Source organism: Arvicola amphibius, chromosome 3, assembly GCF_903992535.2.
Source record: "Arvicola amphibius chromosome 3, mArvAmp1.2, whole genome shotgun sequence".
Lineage (NCBI taxonomy): Eukaryota > Metazoa > Chordata > Mammalia > Rodentia > Cricetidae > Arvicola > Arvicola amphibius.
The window spans coordinates 111181261-111205981 of NC_052049.1; the positions used below are offsets into that span (position 1 = coordinate 111181261).

General features: G+C 46.5%; 1 protein-coding gene and 1 non-coding gene across 2 annotated transcripts in view; both read right to left on the reverse strand.

The window, feature by feature from the left end:
* Pou2f3 (POU class 2 homeobox 3) overlaps window positions 1-24721 on the reverse strand; it is an 81700-nt gene that overhangs the window by 43180 nt on the left and 13799 nt on the right. Inside the window, exon 3 of the mRNA XM_038323898.1 lies at window positions 8856-8890. Coding sequence (XP_038179826.1) covers window positions 8856-8890 — 35 coding nt within the window. The remainder of the gene's footprint in view (window positions 1-8855; window positions 8891-24721) is intronic.
* LOC119810864 lies at window positions 18748-18854 on the reverse strand. The gene has a single exon (XR_005284810.1). It is a non-coding gene; the product is annotated as a U6 spliceosomal RNA (small nuclear RNA).

Below are 24721 nucleotides of genomic sequence, written 5' to 3' on the forward strand. Positions count from 1 at the left end.
AGAAGTGGCATCCTCTTGGCAGGCGGGACAGCTCATTTACTGAAGTCCATGGGGTTGTTTTGCTGGCTGTCCTAATGACAGGCGGCTCCACTCAAATTCACTGGGCAGAGTCTGCCTTATAGTTGTGTAGTGCCGCAGGACACAGAGCCAAACAAGAAACATTTGTTCGTGTTACAAACAGTTTTTGCAGTATCTTCAAATGCCCCATGGGACATTTGAGTTGGCAAATGGTTGGTCTTTAATCACAAAATTTACACTCCAATTCCATCTTGCATGCAAACACAAACTATCTTTTGCCCTTCCTTCCATTTCTTTCTTCCTTCCTCTCTCTTTGGCAGAGTCTTATGAAGGCAAGACTGGCTTCAAACTCCATTTGTACCTGAGAATGACCCTAACTTGTGATTCTCCTGGCTATTCTCTCCTAAGTGCTCGGATTACAGGTGTGCATCGCCATGCCCAGCTCTTTTATAGACTTTATGCGTGTGTTTGTATGTGGTGTGCATGTATTCACGTGTGTGTGCATGGGAACTCATCAGACAGCTTCCTCTCTACCTTATCTTTTGAGGCAAGATCTCTCACTGAACCTGTCATTCGGCATTGGCTTGACTAGTGGGGCAGAAAGCTCTGCCCTATGTGTTATATTACATATAAGGGCAACCACGCCCAGATTTTCTACATGGATTCCGGAGAATCCAAACTCAGGTCCTGGTGCTTAATCAGTTGGCAGTTAACTGACTGGAACTATCTTCCTGGTCCTTTTGCCCACTCAATATGCATTTTCCCTGGTTATATATATGCTGATATATGCTGCTTTCTGTCTCTTTCTCTGTCTCTCCCCCCTCTCTTTCTTTCTCTCTCTCTCTCTCTCTCTCTCTCTCTCTCTCTCTCTCTCTCTCTCTCTCTCTCTCTCTTTCTCCCTCTCTCTCTGGTTTTTCAAGACAGAGTTTCTCTGTGTAGCCCTGGATGTCCTGGAACTAGCTCTGTAGACCAGGCTAGCCTTGAACTCAGAGATTCACCTGCCTCTCTGTCTTCCAAGTGCTGGGATTAAAGACGCGCACCACCAGCGCACAGATTGTTTTCTTTTTGTTGGTGGTATATATCCAACAGGGCTTCACAGAAGCCAAGCAGATGCTTTGCCACTAAACTATAAACTCAGGCCCAAATTTCTTTTTAATTAAAAAAATTTTTTTGAACTGAGAACAGTCATATTCTGTAACATAAATTGACTTTAAATTCACTATCCAAACTAGCCTCACACTGGGGGTGATCCCCGATCCAGCCTCCTGAGGGCTCACCTCACACTGGGGTGAACCCCCATCCAGCCTCCTGAGAACTTGGATTACATGTATGCACATGATGCCCAGTTCCATGTTGACGAGGACATTTTTGTTTTATTTTGTTTGAAGTGCCAATGGATGGATTCAAACCCTGTCTGCATATGTGTCTATCACATCCAGAGAGGTGTAAGCATAGAGTCATCTCACTAATCCTTTGAGGGGCGTGTCCAAGGATTTTAATTGTAAACTTCCTAGATTTCTCCATTTTATTCAAATTAGAGAATTTTATTAATTTCCGTTTGTTTGTTTATCTAGGCAGGGTCTCCCTGTGTAGCCCTGGCTGATCTGGAACTCACTCTATAGACCAGGTTGGCCTTGAACTCACAGAGATCCTTTTGTCTCTGCCTCCCAAGTGCTACCACCACCAGGCAAATTTTATTAATTTTTTAAATATAGGGTCTCACTATGCTGCCGGTTGCTCTGGAGGTACTATGTAAACCAGGCTGACCTCAAACTCACAGAGATCTACCTGCCTATGCCTCCCAAGTGCTGAGATTACAGAGGTGAGCCATCATGCCCCGAAATTTTTTCTTTTTTCTTTCTTTCTTTCTTTTTTTTTTTTTTTTTTTTTTTTGGTTTTTCAAGACAGGGTTTCTCTGCAGCTTTTTTTTAGAGCCTGTCCTGGACCTAGTACTTGTAGACCAGGCTGGCCTCGAACTCACAGAGATCCGCCTGCCTCTGCCTCCCGAGTGCTGGGATTAAAGGCGTGCGCCACCACCGCCCGGCCTGAAATTTTTTAAATTTATAACAATTTCATTTTAAGATTGTAAGGGGGCTTTTCAGAGTTCTGTAATGCTGGGTCTGAAGAGGATGTGACTTAGAAAAAAGTGTGCGTGGGTATCCGCTCGGCTCCAGTGTCTAGTTTTTCTTCTGCCAGACTCTGTGTGCATAATTCTGTAACTCTGGGGTCTTAGGAAGTTTGCCGTGGCCATCCATCAAAACACTACTTCCAGTGTAGTGCTGCCAGGTTCTCTATTTTCCAATGCTTTGCTGACTTGAAGCTGTAGTGGGGGCCGGGGTGGGGGGGAGATATGTAATGGTATCCTGCAATCCAATTCTGCTTCACAGAGGCGACAGATTGTGGCTTAGTGGCTCCTCTTCTCCCTTTTATTCCTGGTGCTGGGAATTGAACTTGGGACCTTGGGCATAGTGAGTAAGCACTCTACCACTAGCTGCGGTCCTAGCCCTCTTTTGATTTTATGTTTTGAGACAGGATCGCACTAAGCTGTCCAGGCTAGTGTTGAACTCCCTCTGTAGCCCAGGGAGGCTCACATGTGCTACCACACCTTCTACCTTAGCCTCTTGAGTAGCTGAATTACAGGCCTAGCCACCTCTCTCTTTTATCCAGAACCCATCTTGGCAGAGTCAGCTTCCACACAGAAGGACAGTTCTGGAATACTTCAGAATCCTCAGGAAATCAGAGAACCTGTCAGCCTTCATTCTCAGCCTCCTGGGCCGCTCACAGGAGCCTCTGTTTCCTTCCAGCAAAGTTGTGTCTGCTCATGGGACTCTTAACTTAGGGATTCACCCCACGGATGTAACTATACACAGGCTCCCCTCCTGCTAGACACAGTCCATTTCCCCACATTGCACCGGGAGGGCTTGTGTACAGGGACCATGCTTCCCGCCTTCCCACTCCACAACACCCAGTCAAGCGCAGGTCTGCAGGACTAAGCCAAACCCATGCAGTTCCTTCCTTTTCTCTTTAAGCTCCTGGGTGCCCCCTGCGAGGAGCTTCTTCTGCTACCCACAAACCCTTTCATGCCAGCTGTGGAGCCTGGTGTTGCCAGTTTGTCTCCTTTGTGGGCCTCCCCAAAGAAGATTCTCCAGCGCACTGAGTCTGCAGAGACCTTTCCTCATGCTGAATCTTGCTGATTTTAGAGAAGGTGCCCCTGGAGCCAATTAGTTAAATACTACAAGTCAGTCTGTGTCTTAACAGCCAGAGACAAACTCAGTGCTGTGTAGGGGCACAGCAGGGCAATTGCTCTGTACAATATAACAATGAGGTCAACAGAACATAGGGGAGACATTTATAGTGTCAGTGGGCCCCAAATACTGCCGCGCTCAGACTGACAGGAAACCTCAGGTCACTGATGCCCAGCTTGGAGGACGAGATAAACTTTCCAACTTGCTTCAGACTTTCCTGGTGGCTCACAGAATTAGGGTGCTGAGTGTGGTGGCTCACCCTTGTAATCCTGGAGCTTCTAAGATAAAGGCAGAAGGATTCAAGGCCAACCTTGGCTACATAGTGAGTATAAGGCTAGCCTAGGCTACATGAGACTTTGTCTCAAGCAAAACAGAACAGAAAGCCTCCAAACCATTCAAGGCAGCCTCCATCCCTCTCAGAAGAGCCCTGCTCATCATCTGAGGCCTCCACTGGGTTCCCCTGGGTGCCACCACCATATCCCCCGTATAGGTTGCATCTTCCCACTTCTTGCCTCCTCAGCGCCCAAAGCCTTCTCTCTACAATCTTCTTTCTAAGCCAATGCTTTGACACCTTCACAGTCCCCTTCCTTGAAAGGGGGTTCTGCAGTACAAATTTCATCACTTCCCTAACTCATTCAACTCCCAACCATGGTTGCTTGGTATTGGCTTTCACCAAGGACTACACAGGCCACCACCACTGCTGCCCCCCTACTCAGTCTACTCTCCCATTGTTAGACGTGGGGCGCACCAGTATCTCTGCATACTGTTCCCATCATCACAAAACCTCCCCTGCCTCAGCATGGCTCTCCTCTACTCGGCGTCACCGTCCCTTCTTAGACTCATTTACAAACACCCTGTCTCTAGCCCATCTCTGAGAGCTCCTTCTTCCTTCCTTGAGTGCATCTCTTCATCTCTTCACGGAGCCTGAATCAGGGCAGCCTAAGTCCTGACCCATGTCCAGCTTGGGCTCCAGATCCAAACTTCTCACTAACTATGAGTACCTGTACCTCCATATCCCATCCACCCTCCTCCACCCACCGCTGAATGAACTGGCCCTGGCTCTGCCCTCTTGTCTTTGGATGGCATTCCTACCAACGCTAAGGGGCCTTAAGGTCACATCTTACTACTCAGCCTCCTCTTTTTTGGTCCACATCTACCTTGTTGCCCTAACACCCCTGATCATATCTCAAAGAGGGTTTTCTCAAATCTGAGACTCTTCCCAACCAGTGATGTGCTAGTCACAGAAAAAAAATGCTACAGTCTATGTATTCAGGATCTTGTGTAGGGGGCACACACTCATGTCACCTTTGAACTCCACAACCACCCCATGCAACAGATAACATTATTCTCACCATCTTCTAGACGAGACTGAGCCACTCTGAGATAGAGGAACATGCCCAAGGTCTCACAATCATGGAGCACAGAGCCAGGATTTGAGTTCAGGTGAGGTGGTTCTGATGACACACTTGGCATCTTTGCTGTCTCCTGGTTGTAAACTTACCCAGCTCTGTCCATTACTACACCATCCCATTTAACCTATCCAGCATCTGTCCTCCATCTGTCCTCCTTCTCTTCCTCACCCGTGTGCTCTGCCCTTGACTGGTATTAGTTATAGCCTCGTGAGTCCCTACTCCCTGCAGAAGTTCTGAACTTCATGGCTAGCACACAGAGGTCTTCCTGATTTGGCCCAACCCACAGCTCCAGGTTCATGTTCTGCCAGCTTGTTCCCTGCCTCTCCAGTTTCCCTAGATTGAGCCCTTTCTCTGCGTGAAGTCTTCATACTCACAGTCTTCTATGCCTGGGACACTCTCGACACTTTCTGCCAGTTAACAGTCCCACTGTTCCTGAGCCACACACTTCCAGGACCCTCATTTCAGAGAGATTCTCAGGCAATACTGCAGAGCTCAGCACCCTCATTCCTTACAGAATTCTCTGCTCAGACTGTAATTTCTCTTCTTACAAGGGGCACCCCCTGTCTCACATATAAGAACAACTGATATCGGGGAATCCGCAAAGGGTAGCAATATGACCTGCTGGGTCTTTCTGCCATTGCTCCAGCATACAAAGGATTCTTTTCATCATATAGCCCAAGATCGAACAGTCTAGAAAGGCTTTCAGAGATCTACTTTTCCTTGAATTCTACAGGTCAGGTTAACTCTCCGCCCCATTTTTTTTTATAAGAATATAAATAATAATGACAGCTGAGGTAGCATACTCGGAAGTCAGAGGCAGGAGTCAAAGATTCAAGGTCATCACCAGTTATGTAGTGAGCTTGACAGCCTGAGTCACCTGAGACCCTGTCTCAAACAAACAAGCAAGCAAACAAAAAGTAGAAGACCAGGTCCAATTCATTAGTGATTCCTTAGCACATACATTATAGGAATCTTGGAGACATCATATCCAAGCCTCTTCATTTTGTTCATGGGGAAACTCAGGCCCAAAAGGGAGAAGCCAGCAACTAACAAAGGCAGGCAACACTGGAGGCCCCTACTTGCCTCTATCCAGGTATCTGACCTCTGCCTGCTACCTCTCAATCCCATTGTATCTACCCTAGGACAAAGAGGTGTGGCGCACATTCTACTTGTTTTTAATAATAAAAACTCAGAGTCTTTGTTTTTTTTTTTTTTGTTTGTTTGTTTGGATCTTTTTGTTGGTTTCCCTATAGTTTTGGAGCTGTCCCAGAACTCACTCTGTAGACCAGGCTGACCTTAAACTCACAGAGATCCTCCTGCCTCTGCCTCCCGAGTGCTGGGATTAAAAGCTTGCGCCACCACCACCCAGCTGTTACTTGGGTTTTTAACCTCCACCAATGCTCAGACCAAAGGGGCGATCCTGTCCTCAGACTGTATTCTCAGACTGACTGCTTCTCAGACTGCTGCCTCTGACTGCACTGAGCTCCTGTCTCCCCTGCCCCCACACTTTATATTCCTCTCCCCACCCAACCATATCTCACTCTGGTCTCTACTTCCCTAGTATTGGGATTAAAGGCATGTGATCCCGAGTGCTGGGATCACCTTTGTGTGAGCTCTATTTGTCTTTTAGACTGGATCAGTTTCGAGTAAGCCAGGGTGGCCTTGAACTAACAGAGATTGTCTGCCTCTGTTTTTCTCCCAAGTCTTGGGATTAAAGGTGTGTGCCACCACTGCCTGGCCTCTTGCGGCTTAGCTCTGCACTCTGATCTTCAGACAAGCTTTATTTGTGAAAGCACAAACAAAATCTCATTACAAAGAAGCACTTCTACTCCTGGGTCCTTCGCCTGTACCCAACCATCTCCTAAAGATCACTGGCTCGGCGTGGTCATACTTCACACACAGTGGATGAGTCAACACCCCTGAATCATGCAACTTCAGAACTACAGTTCATCCAGTTCCAGATTGCAACTCCCGAGTTGCACCAACTAGCCTGGGGCTTTGCACAGGGGCTGCACCAAGGGCAACAGACTCCTTTACTCTGAGGGAGTCTGACAACACCTTGTTTGTGTCTGAGCACAGCCACGCTTTCCTCGTGTCCTCTCCCTACTCCCTCTGCCTCCCATTTAATCACAATGAGGTCATCCGCAGTCTCTGCTCCCAGGCCTCTCCCCAAGGATGCTGCTGTATCTAGATGGAGAGATGCAGAGGAGGATTCAGCAAAGGAACCAAGGAAAAATAAGCTCTAGAGGCGTGGGTTCAAATCCTGGCCCAGCCAGTTGACCAACTGCATGACCTTTGTCAAATTGCTTAATCTCTCAGGTCCTTGCAGAAAAAGGTGGGGCTGCCTGGAAGGCAATTTCCTCACCTGTAGAGTAAGGCTGGCAACACATAATTATCTCCTGGATGCAGGAGGAATGATATGAGATAAAGGGCCTGCAGCACTGGTGGTCAGTGACTGTGGGCTGCCTTCCCTCGGGAAGCACAGGGGAAATAGACATGACTGCCAAGCAGAGGCAGGAGGGTGCTCAGAGAGTGTGGATATTGAGATCTGATGGCCTTGGAGGGACAGGAGCAGAGAAGAGGAGCCTTGAGAGGCTGTGAATATGAGCAGAGTCCCAGGGAAGGGTGCAAAGCCTAGGCAGCATGTCTCTCCCTCCAACCCCCTCCCCAGATTACAACTCTGTTGGGGACAATTGAGGGTCTAACTCTGCACCCAAGCTGGGCTCAAACTCATAGTAATAATTCTGCCTCCCACAGCAAGAGTGTACCAGGTGGGGGCTCCCATGTCTGCCTGGCTGGAATCTTCTCTCAGATAGGAGGAACTTGTCGCCCATTTAGCACTATGGAGCAAGAAGCTAATTCTGTAGTCTTCACCTCTAGTTACTCCAAAATTTAATATCCTGCTTAAGCTGGGAGTCCTTCCTTATAGATAACCCAGATCTCTCTTTGATGGGGTCTATGACCCCTGATCTCTGGGGCAGAGGGAGAGTGGTTGGTTTTCATTTGTTGGCAAAGTTCTCAGCCTTTCCGATGAACAAAGGTGGATCATTCGCCTGCCTGAGAGGTTTTGGTTTAGGACTCTAGATTATCCTCTTTTTAACCATGAAGAATGCTTCTAGAGTGAACAGCCTTTTTAGGAAATGTTTATAGTAACTTTGGATTCCATCTTCAGATAAGAAAACACAGGAATATATGCAATTCCTGTAATGCACATTTGACCTGGTTCCTTCCCAGATTTCCACCCAAGCCTGGACTGGAGTATCAAAGTCTAGGAAAGGAGCCTGGTAATCATCTAAGACCACACACACACACACACACACACACACACACACACACACACACACACACACACACACACAAAGTGTGTACACTTAAAGTTAACCAGCTAGAGACCGGCAGAAACAGGAACAAACACCAAACACCCAAGCTTCCTGGCCTTGTTTATACTCTTAGCCCCAGCCCCCAGCTTCCCTTTATTGCCAACAGTCCAGACTTCTAATCCTTAACACACCCTACCTTACTTCCCCCCCTCCCAGGCTTCCTACCAGCTTGTCACCTGACATGTCATTTCAACTTTCCCTATACCATTCTCATTGATTTCTCTGCTATCGTTCAACTCCACATAGCTCTGTGCAACGCCCTTCCGAATTAAGTCTAACTTCACCTGCTTTAGAAGCCCTAAACTAGTGCTTCCGACAGTTGAACTTGCTAGGAGCAAAGGATGACCTTGAATTTCTGATCATCTTTTGGCCTCCAGGCCCAGTTTCCCTGATACTGGGGTTGGAACAAAAGGCCTCCAGCACGTTAGGCAAGCACTGTGCCCCTCCCCCAGGCTGCTTCCCCAGTCCCCAAGGGCTTCTGTCTGAACGCTTCTTTCCCTGCCTTGGCCTCTATCATCTTGGGTTGGGTCAAGCATTTCTTATGGAAGAGCCACTTTGTTCCTTGGGGCTCTGCAACTTCCTCTCCATCCTCAGACAGTTCACGCCATAGATCCACTGAGGCTCAGTCAAGGGCTGAAGCCCAGCAGGTAGTTATCCCAACTATAGACACTCATCTGAAAGCAGCCCCCCTGACCAGAGCTCTCTAGAAGGGATGACTGAGAATAATCACCAACAAATGCTTTATTTGTCTGACACGCCCAGAATTTATAGGATGAATGTTTTCTGACCCAAGTTCTTACCTGTCGGTTGAAATCTAGGCCATTTCGATCATTTCCTGAAAGGAGAGAACAGATGCATATATATTAGACCCCAGTGCAATCAGAAGAGAGTGAGAAGGGAAAAGGATGTTGGGAGGAAAGTCGGTTTGCCTATGATGTCTTCCTGTTCATCCAGTTTTCTAGAAACATAAGGGGGAAGTCTCCTCCAGACAAAGGTGCAGCCAGGGAAAGAGTCACCTTGGAGGGTGGAGGGTGCCCTGACTTGCCCAAGGTCACACAGCAAGACAGTCCCTCTAGGGATAGGAGCTTTATCTGACCTACCAGAGCTCTGGATTTATCACCTAAAGTCTATGCACCCCCAGGTGTTCTCTCCTTCACTGATAAGAGGGAACTAACCAGCAACACTAATAAAGGGATTGTCCTGTCCTCTAGGCATTACCTCGCCTAAATCACCGCTAGTGGTACCCATCTGTCTCATCCCTCCATCCCTCCCCCTTAGTCCACTTGTACTTCCTGTTTCGTTCATCTTGTCTCCTCTGTCGTTTTAAAAATGATCAGGTGTGACTGGGTGTGGTGGCCCAAGTCTTTAATCCCAGTATTAGGAGGCAGAGGGAGCCAGATCTGAGTTCAAGACCAGCCTAGTTTACTAGTGAGTTCCAGAGCTGCACAGAGAAACCCTGTCTCAAAAAAAAGGGGGGGGGGGCTGGAAAGATGGCTCAGCGGTTAAGAGCATTGCCTGCTCTTCCTAAGGTCCTGAGTTCAATTCCCAGCAACCACATGGTGGCTCGCAACCATGGTGCCCTTTCTGGCCTGCAGGCATACACACAGACAGAATATTGTATACATAATAAATAAATAAATATTTAAAAAAAAAAAGAGGTCAAGTGTAGTCCAGGCCTATTTCTTTCCCGAGGATGGCTTTGAACTCCTGATCCTCCTCCTCCACCTCCTAAAGGTGTGTGCCACCACACCCAACCTTTTTTTCTTGACAAAATAAATAAATAAAATAATAAATAAATAAAGACATGGTTAACAGAAAAGCTGCTTGGTGCAAGAGCCTAAAATGACAGGAAGATTGCTCTATAGAGACATAACCACAATTAATATTTGGGGTATTTTGTAGTATCCCTCCCTCTTTTTTTCAAAATCTTCTTTAGATTTATTTATCTTTATGTGAATTAGTATTTGGCCTGCATGTATGCCTCTGTGAGGGTGTCAGATCCCCTAGAACTAAAGTTATAGACAGTTGTGAGCTGCTATATGGGTGCCGGGAATTGAACTGGGTCTTTTGGAAGAACTGCTGAGCCATCTCTCCAGCCTCATCCCTCCCTCTTTTTTAATTAATTAATTAATTAATTAAGACTTTTACCCTTTTTCCAGGGAGCATAGTAAATCTGCTTTTGTATGCTATTAGAACTACGACTACTTCTATGCTTTCAAACTTCACTTTAATTGATACATAATATTCCATTATATAGACATACAGTAATTTGCTTAAATATATACTTATTACTAGATAAACTGCTTCTACTCTTTGTAATTATATCTTTTTTTGTTTTGTTTTTAGAGTCAAGGTTTCTCTGTGTACTTCTGGCTGTGTTGGAACCTGCTTTGTAATCCAGGCTAGCCTCAAACTCAAGAGATCTGCCTGCCTCTGCCTCCTGAGTGCTGGAATTAAAGGTTGCACCACCTGACGGTAGTTATATTATTATATTCAGCTATCTCTCTTTTTTAAATATTTTATTATTTATTTATTATGTATACAATATTTTGTCTACATGTATTCCTGCAGGCCAGAAGAGAGCACCAGACCTCATTATAGATGGTTGTGAGCCACCATGTGGTTGCTGGGAATTGAACTCAGGACCTTTGGAAGAGCAGGCAACACTCTTAACCACTGAGCCATCTATCCAGCCCTTCAGCTATCTCTCAATGAGAGAAGCTGCAATACAAACTTCCTTTGGGCCCCATGGACTATTGACTCCATACGTGTGGGGAAAATTAGCATTTATTAAACATTACATTGTACATTCAGCCAACCAGATGGCTCAGTGAGTTAAAGTACCCACCGCCAAGCCTGATAATAATCCAAGTTCATCCCTGGGACCAGCACGACGGAAGGAGAAAACCAATTGCTGCTAGCTGTCCTCCGAGGGACGGAGAGATGCTGCAGCTGTTAAATTACTCTCCCAGAGGACCCGTGCTCCGGCCCCAGCGGCCACATTGGGCAGCTCATACCCTGCTTATCATTCCAGATGCAGGGAATCAGACACCCATTCCTGGTCAATGCCAGCAACATGCACGCACCCACCCACCCATACATACACAAAATGCCCGTGGCACATGCGTATCCCCCATGAGTGAATAAATGAATGTTAAAGCCTTTTTAAAAAGCAGTGCTCATTTCTAAGCTGGCACTGAACTTAAAATATAATAGAATCTCAGTATACTGGTTAAATGAAAATTAATAAATGCACGGGTCACCGCGTAGCATGGCATCTCACCCTCACCTGCCCTCTTTTCTGCAGCCTTTTGTTTTCTGTATTCTGTGGCTTTCTCTCTCTCCCAGGCGCACTGAGTTCTGTTCAGAACCTTCAAAGGGCCCACATGTTACCACCCCACCTCACAGGGTAACTCAGTCCCTCTCTCCTCGGCAAGGCAGAACCCTCTGGTCGTGAGACACACACTGTCTAAGTTCCCATTCATCTGTGTGGTTTCTTATCAATTTCTTGAGACCCTAACACAAATCAGAGGCTTGAGAAATGCCTGAGACATAGCTGGGTGTGGCCCAAGTGACTTCCCCAGCTCCCCTCAGAAGGTACTGGGAACATGTGGATGTCTAGGCCGAAACAAGACGCTGTGACCCAACAGAGGCACGAGGTACATGCCTGACGGTCATCGTGGTCCACCTCTCCAGATCTGGATGAGGAAGCTGCTTCGTCCTTTTTTCTGCGCAAGTCCCAGCTTCCCTCCCAGACTGCCCTGGATCTGTTTGGCCTGGCAGCTCTCCCTCCCAGCCTCCAGGAAGCTGGGAAGTGGCACCTGTGAACTTCAGGCTGTGACCTGGCTTACTGGGACTCGGCTGCTGCCGGAGTGCTCCAGATCGAGATGTCTGGTGAGTTATTCCTGGCTCCCTTTCACAGAGAAGGGAGGTGGTGGTAGTGATGTGCTAAGCATTGGCCCGGGGTCACCAGACACTTCCTAGGATGCTGGCCATCCCTTCAAGGTGTGGGGCACAGCAGAGCATTCTTGGAAGGAATCCCAGACTTGTCATCAAAGGGCTACAGTCCAGGCCCCAAGCTGTGTGAATTCCTTGGTCAAAACAAGGACCAGCTGAAGTCTCAGGCTTCTCAGTGTTAAACAAGGACTTATAGCATCTCCTCCTTCCCAGAGATACAGAGGCCTGCATGAGACAAAACTGGAGACTATACAGTTTCCTTTGGGAAGTCCTGATATGTCCTGGGCCATTTTCCCATGGGCAGTACCTGTGTTAGAGACTTTGCCCGTGCTGACTGGAACACCCTTCTCTAGCTAGAAAGCATCTGATGAGTGTCCTTCAGGACCCAGTCAAGTGTCACATCCTCAGCAAGGCAGTCCCAAAGCAAGTGATTTCTCCTCCCGCATCTCCTTTCATTTATATTTCTTAGGGTACATGCTATTTTTTTTTTTTTGGTGGTGTTGTTGGGGGCAGGATTTCATGTATCCTAGGCTGGCCTTGAATTTGGTATATAACCAAAGATGATCTTGAACTTCCGACCTTCCTGCATGCACCTCCCGAGAGGATTATAAGCTTGCACTATCATGCCTGACTTATACAGGGCTGGGAATGGAACCCAAGGCTTCCCGCATGCTAGACAAACACTCCGCTAAATGAGCTACAACCTCGGCCCTGTTTACTTTTTTTTTTTTTTTTTGAGGCAGAAACTTACTATATAGTCCAGGCTGGTACACTCATGATCCTCCTGCCGCTGTCTCCTGAGTGTTAGGATTACAGGTGTATACCACCATACCTGACTGTGCCAAATTTTTTAGAGTCAGTGGCTTGTGCTTTAGTTTCCCTCGTGAATGCATGAGTACCTGGAATCCAGGTTTATTATAATCTTCATCTCTGGGCCTTGAGTGCTTAACACAGTTCAATGATTGTCTTAACTAATCTGAGTTACCGAGACTGTTGTCAAAGCTAACCTATCTGGACATAGAATCTCCAGGCATCAGCACCTCTGTAGCCACTTGAGTGCATGCAACACACAAAATGCACTTCCCTTGCTAAGCCCCAGTTCCCTCTGGGAACCTCTTCTGTCACTTGCAGAAAAGCATAGATAGCAAAGCACATACAGCCAGGGACATTCCTTTTAGAATCTACACCGAAGTAGGATAACCAAAGAGAAAACCCACTCCCACGGTAGAGTCGCTTGGCCTCAGAGAACTCCGGTGAGGACAGGCGTTAGTAATTCTATACAATAAAATTAAACTCTCGACCCAACAGATCTACCCAAGCCAGTGTTTGATACACAGAAGTGATCATTAGACTTTAATAAACAGCTCAGGCAAGTAAGCAGGACACACGCTGATTGGATTTGTAAGTGGTTCAAACAGAAGACAATACAAAAAAAGTGGGTGACAGGGTTGGCATTAGGAAACATGTTGGTGGGCGCTAATAGAAAACCAAAACAAACAAGACAAAGTGGGAGACAGTGCAGGTAAGTTAATGATACAACTCAAAGATGGGGAGACTGAACCATATCATTAGAAATGGCTTAGGTGGAAGTATTTATGTTACGCATTCTGGGTTTTGGGGTTTTGGGGTTTTGTTTGTTTTTGTTTTTGAGACAGGGTTTCTTTGTGTAGCCCTGACTGTCCTGGAACTTTGTTTTAGACCAGGCTTGCCTCCAACTCACATAGATCCGCCTGCTTCTGCCCTGAGTGCTTGGGCTAAAGGTGTGTGCCACCACGACAGGCATGTAACACATTTTCTCTCTCTCTCTCTCTCTCTCTCTCTCTCTCTCTCTCTCTCTCTCTCTCTCTCTCTCTCTCTCTCTCTCTCTCTCTCGGGCTAGGGAAATAGCTCACCAAGTAAAAGCACTTCCTGTGTAAGCCTGTGAACTTGAGTTCAATCCCTCGAACCTAAAAATCAGCTGTGCTGTGATGGTGGCAAGTATCTGCTCTGCAGTCCCAGCACTTGATACTGGGATAGAGATGGGGGGGGAGGGTGTGTGAAGCGCTAGCCTGGAGTGAAGAGACAGAAACAATCTGACTCTGCAAGTGGAAGGTGAGAACCAACTCCAGAAAGTCAGTCTTCCCACCTCCCACAACGTGCTCTGGGATGTGTGAGTCTTCCTTCCCCGGTCCCATCAGTAATCAATTAGTCAATCAGTTTTAAAATTAGTAAACCACTGGTTTATTCTAATTAGGAAATTGTTTTAACAAACAAGCTGGCAATTTGCGTTTCTATCTAGAGTGGATAGTCAGCCAAAGCAGTCAAATTGCACAGATACACCCCACTTTTACAATCACTGTTACAATGAGGATCCTGATGAAGTCTTTTGTCAACAAAGCTAATAGCCAGCGTCAAACTGGAACCAAGAATAGAAATAATCACAGCTGATACACCAGGCAATTAAAAACTCAAGTGGCATATTTTAAGACACTTGACCACCAAAACCACCACAGGAATTAAAATGAGGGATTAGTTTTGTTACGTGTAATAATGCTAATTGGACTTGAAAAGGAAACTGTCTTTTATGTTTTAGAGATGCATACTCCCACACTTAAGAGTCGAGAATTACAACGTCTATAATTTATAAGAAAATATTCCAGCAACAGGAATGGCCGAAATTTGACAGCAGCTGAGAGTGATATGGGGGTGAGGGGGACTTATTGTATTAGCCTCTACCCTTTGTGCTTTTGAAAGGATACACAATAAAAAAAAATACAAAAGTAAATGAAGCTAAATAAAATAAGGCAGAAATGAGTGGCTGAAGCAACTGTGACAAAATGCTAGGAAAGAGCTCTCCCACCAAGTCACAGCCCCAGTTTTGCTCCCTAGATCTCTTGCCTGAAACTTCTTTGCCGTGTCCATCTGGAGAAAAGGATATAGTCAGAATCTAACCAAGGAGCTTTTGGGAACTTCATCTGCTACAGACAGGACACCTCCAGGAACAGATCAGTAGGTTTAATACAAGTTTCTCTAAGACACAGAATTGAACCTCAAGTATAGGAAGTATAACATATGTAGATCAGGTTGGCCTTAACTTTGCGGCAATTCTCCTGCTTCGGTCCCCAAGTCCTGGTGTTACAGGTGTGTGTCACCAAGCCTGGCTGAAGGCTGTGTGAGGAACTATTATTCTCATTTTTGATGATTGGAAGGATTTACCTGTTAAAAAGCCCGTTGTTCATGCTAAGGGTCAAGCTGAAATAAACCTCACTGATTACTCCTTTGGGCCTTGTGTTTCTCTATACCGCTACTTTGCTTGGTAATATTTGTAAAAATGGGCTTAGGAACTCTGGCAGGCATGGTGGTTTGTGTCTTTAATCCCAGAACTCAAGAGGCAGAGGCAGGCAGGCCTCTCCATGAGTCCAATGTCAGCCTGGTCTACATAGTGAATTCCTTGACAGCCAGGGATACACAGTGAGACCCTGTCCTTCAAGTGGGGAGGGGGATTCAGGAGATGACTCTGTAGGTAAAAATCACAAGCCACACACACCTGACAACCTGAGTTCAATCCCCAGAACCATATAAGAAGCTGGATGCAATGGTGTGCATCTGTGCTCTAAGCACTCTTATGTAAGCAAGAGGGGTAGGAGGATCGCTGGGAAGCTATTATGCTAGCTAGCCTGGTATATACTACATAGCAGAAGCAAGAGAGGCCTGGTCTCAGCAAGCAAGAAGTGATGTCTGAAAGCCACGTAGAGGCCGCTGACCTCCACATGGACCATGGCACGCACATGCATACCCCACAATCAATACATTTTTAAAAAAACTTAAAAAGGTATTTCATACTTGATTGCACCATGATAAATCAATATCAGTTTGACTAACTAAGCACACATGAATAAAATACCATTATATCTTTCAAAAACACAAAATATAGGGGGCTGGAGAGATGGCAGTGGTTAAGAGCACTTGTTACTCTTGCAGATGACCTAGGTTCTGTTTCCAGCCCCTACATGGTGGCTCACAATCATCCGTGACTTCAGTTCTAGGTATCTGATGCCCTTTTCTGACTTCTGAGGTTACTAGGCTTGCACGTGGTATATATACACATATGAACATAAAGTACTCATAGACATAAAATAGATAAATCTAAAAAAAATCACAGGTAAGGGGCCAGTGTGTTGGCTCAGGAGGTAAAAACCCTTGTCAAGAAGCCTAAGACTTACATTGAATCCCAGGATTTACATGGTGGAAGGAGAGAACCGACTCCTGCAAGTTGACCTTTGGCCTCCACACAAGTGGCAGAGCAAGCATCCCTCTCCCAAATAAATAATTTTAAAAATTTTAAAAAACAGTGAGTTTCTAAGAAATAAAAATAAATTAAAAATTTAAAATAACAATAAAATAGAGATGAGCCAGGTATGGTGGTACAGACCTATATAGTTCCAGCACTTGGGAGGTGGATAGAAGAGGACCAGGAATTTAAGGTCAAGCTCAGCTACATGGCAAGTCTGAGCAGCTTGAGCTGCACAGACTATTTCAAACACACACACAAACATACACAGAGAGACAGAAAGAGGCAGAGACAGAGAGATGAATTAATTCTTAAACTAATTTTCTCTTGTCCATATGACTAAATTTTTTAAATTACTATTATTTTAGGTGTATTGGTATTTGGCTCGTATGTCCGTGTGAGGGAGTTGAATCCACTGGAATTTGAGTTACCAACAGTTGTAAGCTGCCATATAGGTGCTGGGAATTGAACTCGGGTCCTCTGGAAGAGCAGCCAGTGCTCTTAACCACTGAACCACCTCTCTAGGTCTGACTAAATTTTTTTTAAGTAAAAGTTGAAAAAAGATTCAATGAGGGGACATCTGAAAGCTGCTGCTGCTGCATCGTATGCGCAAGTGACGAAACCAGCTGTTCTTTTCTGTCCTTCTCAAAGTCTGGTGTGGAAGAGAAGCAAGCTTAGCCAGATCCATTCAAAGAGAACAAGGGCCTATAGGAAAGCAGGCTTCACCTCAGGGTATAGGGAAATTCTATTAGAATTATCCACAGGGGAGCCTGCAGTTGCTATGGCCCTGGAAACACTCAAGCAGAGGTCACTAACTTATCAAATGAGCTCTACAATTCTCTCCATTTCTAAAACCTCAGGATTGATGCAGTTGATGAAAAGGTATCAGGGCCATTTTTTCCTTCTGCCTGGGCATCTTCAGATGCAGCAAAGCTCGCCTGCCTCCTTGCAGTTGCTGAACACACAAACAGATCAGTAATGGGAGGAAGAAGGAGAGGGAGGGACAGACAGGGCAGAGAGGGCTCCCAAAGCTTATCCAGAATCTCCTATCTGTGACCCTAAGGATGAATGGGTGACATCTCTGTTAAACTGGAAGGGCCACCATCTGGGGTCTCTGTCAGCTTCTTCTAGCTTTTAGTCTTTCTGAATCTCTGGATCAGGAGATCTTCAGAGAGAGAAAGCAAGAGGTAAGGCAAACTCCTTGGAACAATGGCTCTTGGGCCTGCCAGGAACCCAGGGGAATTGCCCAGGTAGATTTTTGGCTTTAGGGAAGAGGAGGTTAATTATTATTTTATTTTACAAATGAGAAGCTGAGTCTCAAGCATCCCCGAAACAATCTCCCAACTCTGAAGTTCAAGTTACGTGTAGACATGACAGGAGTGAATTTACAGCCCAGCCCAGCCTGCTCGGGAGACAGTCTGCACTGCCAACACAAGTCCACTGGCTTGGCTGATGGGTCATTGCACCCACAGTGGCAGAGGCTTTAGAGTGTTGGTATGGGTTGGGAATGATCCCCACGGGAAGTCCAAAGCTCTAGGTCACGGAGCCTAATGTGGTGTGACTTCCCCAGCTAGCACAATTCCACTGTCAACAGCACAAACTCAGAGAACGTCTGAGCGTTCATCCAAGGCTCAGCTTAGCTTCCCAACTTGAGCACTGCCTTGGTCCTACCTGCTATCCAAGACCCCATCTCTACCAAGAAGCTCTCAACAGAGTAAGACAGCAGAGGCCACAGTTGAAGGCACTGGGCTGAATAAACATCCTAGCGAACAGACTATAGGAGATCAAAACAGGGTAAAAGGCACATTGAACTCTAGACTCTAGAGTCCCAGGATTCTAGGTAGACTCCCCTTAGGCCAGGGTGGTCAAAATACCCAACAGATGAAAAGAAAGCAAAGGGTCGGAATGCAGGAGGTGTGAGTTGGGGAGCAGCTCCTGCTTCTAGCCCTCCTCCCCTTTGCATCTGATGAACAAGAGACAGTAAGTGAGCTGTGCTGCCTGCCAGGCCTCCCCAGCACCAGGAGACGGGTCCAGGAGAAGGCCTGCCCTCCCACCTCTGAACCAAGAGAGCTGACACCCAGACTGATGGGCCTCCTGCTTTGCATGGCTTTGGCAGCAATGGGATGTGATTTTGCCTGGGGAACAATTCTCTGGGTGAGGGAGGTGGAAGCCCATACCAAGAACTGTTCCAGCAGGATTTTTCACTTCTGCCTGGTAAACAATGCAAGGAGCACTCAGCACAGAGATTGAGCCTCTCCCATTTCTGGATGGTTCTCAGCAGCTCTTCTCCCCAGTAGAACTCAGCAGAATATCTACTGACACTTAAGGACAATTTGACAACCTGCTGGTACTTCTTTTTTTTTTTTTTTTTAAGGCTCAAAGATGATTTATTCAACTAAAAAGTTTGGGAGATTTTGAAAGGTTGGTATGAATCCTGGCACTTTGACATGAAGGCATTGTTTAAGAAAAATATGGAACGCTTCACGAATTTGTGTGTCATCCCTTGCACAGGGGCCATGCTAATCTTCTCTGTATGTTCCAATTTTAGTATATGTGCTGCCGAAGCGAGCACTTGCTAGTACTTCTTAAGCCAGCAACTATGAAGGTAGGCCCTTGGAAAGTTATTCTGACACACACACACACACACACACCAATAAAATAAATAATTCTATTAGTGAACTAGAAAGTATGACCCACCCATTCAAGGTTTTGTCTTCAGAACACATTGTGAATGGGCTGTAGGTTCATTTTCAAAACTATTTTACATTTCCTGAATTTTCTGCAAATGTTCATCTCCCTAGCCTTCAATCTCCCTTCGATATGAAAATTCAAAGTTTCTAGGGGCTGGAGAGCTGGCTCAGTACTTAAGAGCTCTTCTCAATCCTCTGGAGAACCTAAGTTCAATTCTCAGCACTACAACAGGTAGGTAGCTCACAACCAACTGTGAACTGTGACACCAGGTCCAGGGTGGATCTGACTGACACCTTCAGCCTCTGAGGGCACCCGCATTCACATGCACATTCACATATGGAGACACAAATGCATAATTTAAAATAACAAAAACAAAAGTTCCTAAAGAAGAGGAAATACCTAGAACCTAGGGACAACCCTTGAAGCTGCTTGAAGAGCAAGACCCAGAAGGACCCAAGAACTGTGGGAAGAGGGCTGTCGTAAGAATTAGGAGGGATGAGGGACAATTTTCCACTAGTTAAGTATCCCTGGTCCAGTCAGGGTATGGATAGTAATGAAAAGTTCTACACATGCCCGTAATCATGGACACTGTGCCCAGGGCAGACATCCCTAATGAACCTGAGCATCCTTATCCTCGTCCCTAAAATCCATCTCACCACAGTCTTCCCATATCTTAGGAAATAGAATCCCCATTCCTTCTCCATCTGGGCTATGGATAGGGATTTCTGGGGCATCCATGCATTGCCCCTGCATCTCTTCTTGATGAAACACTGTTGCTGAAATCATTAATAGAAGGAATCCAATTGGCTAGATGGTCTAGAACCAAGACTAAGGAGCATCCTGAGATCAGAAAGGGTCTAGGGTCTCAGTTCCCTGATGCAAGGAAGTAGTACACAGCAACCTAAGATTTCTCATCAAAAGCACACATCAGAGTCTCCTGACCCTGGAAAAACAGTTGAATCTGCATTCAAAGGCAGTTAAATATGCTCTGTGGAATAGACCTCTATTCTAGTCATACTCAATATACACATATCAATGTAGCACACTGACCATGGGTTTTATTTTAATCAGAGGAGACCATAGAGGCAAGATAAGATGTCTGTCCTCTGTGTGTTCATGAGGTCAAACCTGAAACCTACAGGGCAACACCTGCCTGTAATCCCAGTACTTTGGTTTAGAAGTAAGAAGGTCACGAGTTCAAGGCCAACCTTGGATACTTAGCAAGTTCTGAGACAGGGTCTAAAACCCAGACTTACTTATCAGTTACAGGTAAGGACACTATGCCCTAGAGAAAGGCTAATGAATGACTGGCTATCCAAATGCCACCGTATTACTGCCAACTGAAACTTCATTCGGAATGGCTGAAGTAAGTCAAGTAAGCAAGAAAGAAGCTTTAGGTTTTCTAAAATTTTAAATAACATTTGGTCTTGTTGACTCTCCCATCTCTTAGCAGTAGGTGGAAGAGGGCTCTTGCCTCAGATCCCTCCCTTCTTCTTGCCCCTATTTCCTGAGAGATGGAGACACACTTGAGCTAGGACTAACACAGTCCTCACAAGGGTATATGCACGCACACACACACACACACACACACACACACACACTACATATGATCACTTCGCAGTCACTGGAGCATGGTTCTAGCTCTGAAGTCCTGGACCACAGACCAGCTTGATTAGGAGACAGAGTCCATGCTTCTAATTGGCTATTAGGTCACTGCACCCACTACATGGACACTTTGTCCTCCAGGGATGAATACTAACAAATGACATTAACTGGCAAGCATTGTTCTAAGTGCTTTACAAACAAACTTTGATCCTCACAGAAGCCTATGAGGTAGATACTATTATTAATCCCATTTTATAGATGAGAAAAATGAGCAGAAAGCCTTTAAATAATGAGCAATGAGTAGTAAGCCTTTAACTAATGACCCCGAGGTCAGAGTAGGCTAGAGGAGCAACAGAGCCCTTCCTGAGCCATTCGCATCATTCAAAGAGCCTGGAAAATACTGGGTGTGCACACCATCCTCGTGGGTTAGCGCTGACCGTGGCTAGAGAGAACTTCAAGTTCGCCACTCTTCACCTGAGGCACAAACACGACCTCAAAGAGGGACATCGCCAGTTTAGGTGGTATAGTGAGAAAGAGGAGACCAGAATTCAGCTGTCCTCTCATCTTCTTGGGCAAACAAACTACAGAGACTGTTTCTCAGACAATAAAAACTCAGACATGACCAGTCCTGAAGCCCTCAGAGGAACGAAGTTCAGAACCTAGAACTACAATTTGGTGGTCCTGACCCATGACCTCAGGCCACCAAGAGGGTGCAAGAGGGGATAGAGACCTAGTATGTCTTCTGGCTAGGTAGTCCTAACATCCACAGGCAGGTTCCCAGGGTCTGGGGAGATGGGCTGCCAGGGAGTTAGTAAGCATTGGGCACGCCTTCCTTTGATAACTTGGAGCCCTTGAGCCAACATTTGCCAGCCAGCTTAACCCCTTTTGTCCAAGCTTCCCTCCTCAAGAAAACCTTAATCAGCCTCATTTGAATTTCAAATGACCTCTCCCTTCTCCCCCTCCCCACCCCAACGGGCTTTGAGGCAGGGATATGGAAATTCATCCTGCAGTATGGAAATCATCACCCTATGCAAATGATGAGCGGGACCCCATTGTCATAGCAACCTCCCGGTTTCCTCTCCTCTGCACCTCTTCTGGGCTCTCAGGTTTGACTTTTTCTATTCTCTTTCCAGCTTGAACAAGGGTGGGGAGCGGACAAGCCCCATGGCTGAGGGCCTTGTTGGAACTGACAGCCCGCAGGTGGGGCATCCAGATCTGAGGTCACCTGCTGGGTCAGACCTGCCAGGCCACCTGCTCTAAAGCAAACTTGGACCAGGCACAGGCAAGCAAGGCCAACAACTATTTTTTCTAGGATAAACCAAGGATTGTGTGTGTGTGTGTGTGTGTGTGTGTGTGTGTGTGTATGCGTGTGTGTGTGTGTATGTATGTATGGGGTGGGGAGAGGTTCTAGACTCTAGGGGATACAATGACACCCCCAGAAATGGAGTCAGGAGTGAGGGGGTGTAGGGGCTCCATTGTTGCAGTAGTAGGAGATGAAAGCCCTTGCTGGAACCTAAATGTAAAATACTATGCAAATGAGCACCTATTATTGTTTGAGTCAACAACAGTATTTCACTGGTGCTTTTTGGGAGATGCCCATAGCTCTGTTTCCCAGGCCCCTGTCTTGGCACAATGGTTTCCCCTCCCTGCCCTTAACCCATGACCCCTGACCTGTGAGAACTCAGGAGGACACTTTGAACTGCTGGTGGCTGAAGACCCTAAATATCTAATCTGCTCACCTTAGAGGAAGGACCTTGGACATACTTTAACCCTGTTCTGCTCTGCCCTGGACACTCAGACTCCCCTAAGAGAAAGCTGGGATGATTTCATATAGTTTCCCCCTCATTTAAGTACATTCAGCTCTGAATCAGTCCCTGTGTCCCCAAACCAGCAACTCACTCCCCCAAAAAAAGAATGAGAAGCTGGCCCTCCTCATCCCTTTCTGTTCTTGTCCTTGGCAGTGCCCCAGGCCACAGCAAACAGCTTAAAAAGTGGGACCATTCGCAGGTGCTGCCTGAAACTTACCTGTCCCTGCTGCCCCATCCTCATCTGTTTCTAAGGGAGGAGGTGGGTTTTGGTAAAGGATAAAGGCCTAGGTTGCTGCAGTGGCCTGGACACACTGCTCAGTACCTGATCTCCCTGTGTGCTGGAGGCAAGGTGCCATGCATTTCATGAATATACTGATGCTTGTCTCCTACCGGAGACCCAACATCATCCACCCACGTCCGCCATCTCTGGATCAAGGCCATAGGAAGATGTGCCCAGGTTCCGGTGTACCCAGCTCAAGGGAGTCAAAGGCAAGAGATATCCTTCTACCAAACACAAACTGTTTCTAGGCAGTGCACCAACTGGTCAAGGCTGATCTGCAGACTTGCTTTAAGGTCTGTGGTCAGCTACAGACTACAAGAGTGAGATCTTAGAAAGACTCATAGCACACCAGGAGCTTCCTGTTGACCTGAGGGTAGAGCTCTTTGGATGTTGCTGGAGGCAGTCTTAGGTCAGACCCTAGGGTCTCACTCAGTCCCATCACAACAACACAGCAGGACTGAATACTGATCTGTGACAGATTGGAAAAAACAATGGTCCTCCATCTGGGACTGTTTGGGACACAGGAATATACTCAGAGGCAAGGAAGGGAAGCCAGGCGATAAAGACAGCTCACACTTGCCTGCCTCTGTCCTCCTCAACCTGCCCCCTGTCATGCTGGAAAGGAAGGAAGCCATTTCCTTAAATAGACTTCCAAGAGGAAGAGACAGTGGTGTAGGTAGGACCTTCTGGTTGGGTTTGTAGCCTTAGCTACCCCTGCAGGTTGGGCTGGGAACCCACAGATGAGCAGCTTTAGCCGGAAGTCATCAGGGCATAGGTGTGAGCTACCTCTGTGGCTGTTCTATTTGCTACCATTCTCCAAGGGCTAGAGATCAGAAGGCATTTCCGGATACTGTAGGTTACTCTCCTGAGACCTTCAGCAAATAGAGTCACAGTTGGAAGCCTGGGTGGTGAATCACTTCTAATTTCCCAGTCACAGAAACCAGAAATAAGATGAGAATGGAAGCCACTCTGAAGTTAGTCAAAATGAGAGACTACAGCAAAAGGGTTGCACGTAAGGGATTTTGTTTGGTTGGTTTTGTTTTTTAAGACAGGATTTCTCTGTGTAGCTTTAGTGCCTGTCCTGGAACTAGCTCTTGTAGACCAGGCTGACCTCGAACTCACAGAGATTCACCTGCCTCTGCCTCCTGAGTGCTGGGATTAAAGGTGTGCGCCACCACCCCCGGCTCGTATTTGAGGGATAGTAAGAACTTCAGACACTTCAATTCCTATATGAACAAGGAACCAAGAGAAAGGAGAAAGTTTGGCTTTTTTTGTTTGTGTGTTTCTTGAGACAAGGGTTTCTCTGTGTAGCCCTGCTCTCCTGGAACTCTGTAGACCAGGTTGGTCTTGAACTCACAGAGATTTCCCTGTCTCTGCCTCCCGAGTGCAGGGATTAAAGGTGTGCGCCACTGCTACCCTGTGGGTTTGGCTTTTCTTAGGGATGGTAACCACGTGAACAACAAGGAGACTAGGTACTCTCATTAACAGGGATTTCATTTTCCAAGGATGGGTTTGATTGTTTACAAAGGGCGCAGGGTGCACAGTAAGAGGTGCTCTCAGAATCTTGATACTGTCAGGAACACATCCTGGTTCTGCAGAAGTGAGGGATGGTGAGGGATGGATCTGAGGCAGATTGAGGATCAGTCCTAGAGACCAGCTACACCCTCTCATTGTTTTATTTTTGCAGATCACCCCATCCCCCATCCCCTCACAAGGAAGCTGAAGTCTCGGGCACTTTCCCCACATCTAGGTAATAGCACGTTTCCTAATTACAACCGTATGATAGGTGGTGTAATTACAACTGTATGATAGATGGCGTTTTTGTGGTGGTGTGTCCTTTTCAAGCTGTTCACACCCACTCTCATTTAGTCATAAACAGGCAGAACGTGTGCACACACGCGCTCACACACGAGTCTCCTTAGAACAGGTGTCAAGAGGAGCCTCTTTCTTTACACACAGTCCCAGAGTCTTACCTGACCCTCAAATACCTCTGGGTTTTTCCTGTCCTTCCAGCCTCTGAAAGACCACTTTACTGAAAGCTACCCTCATCTCCCA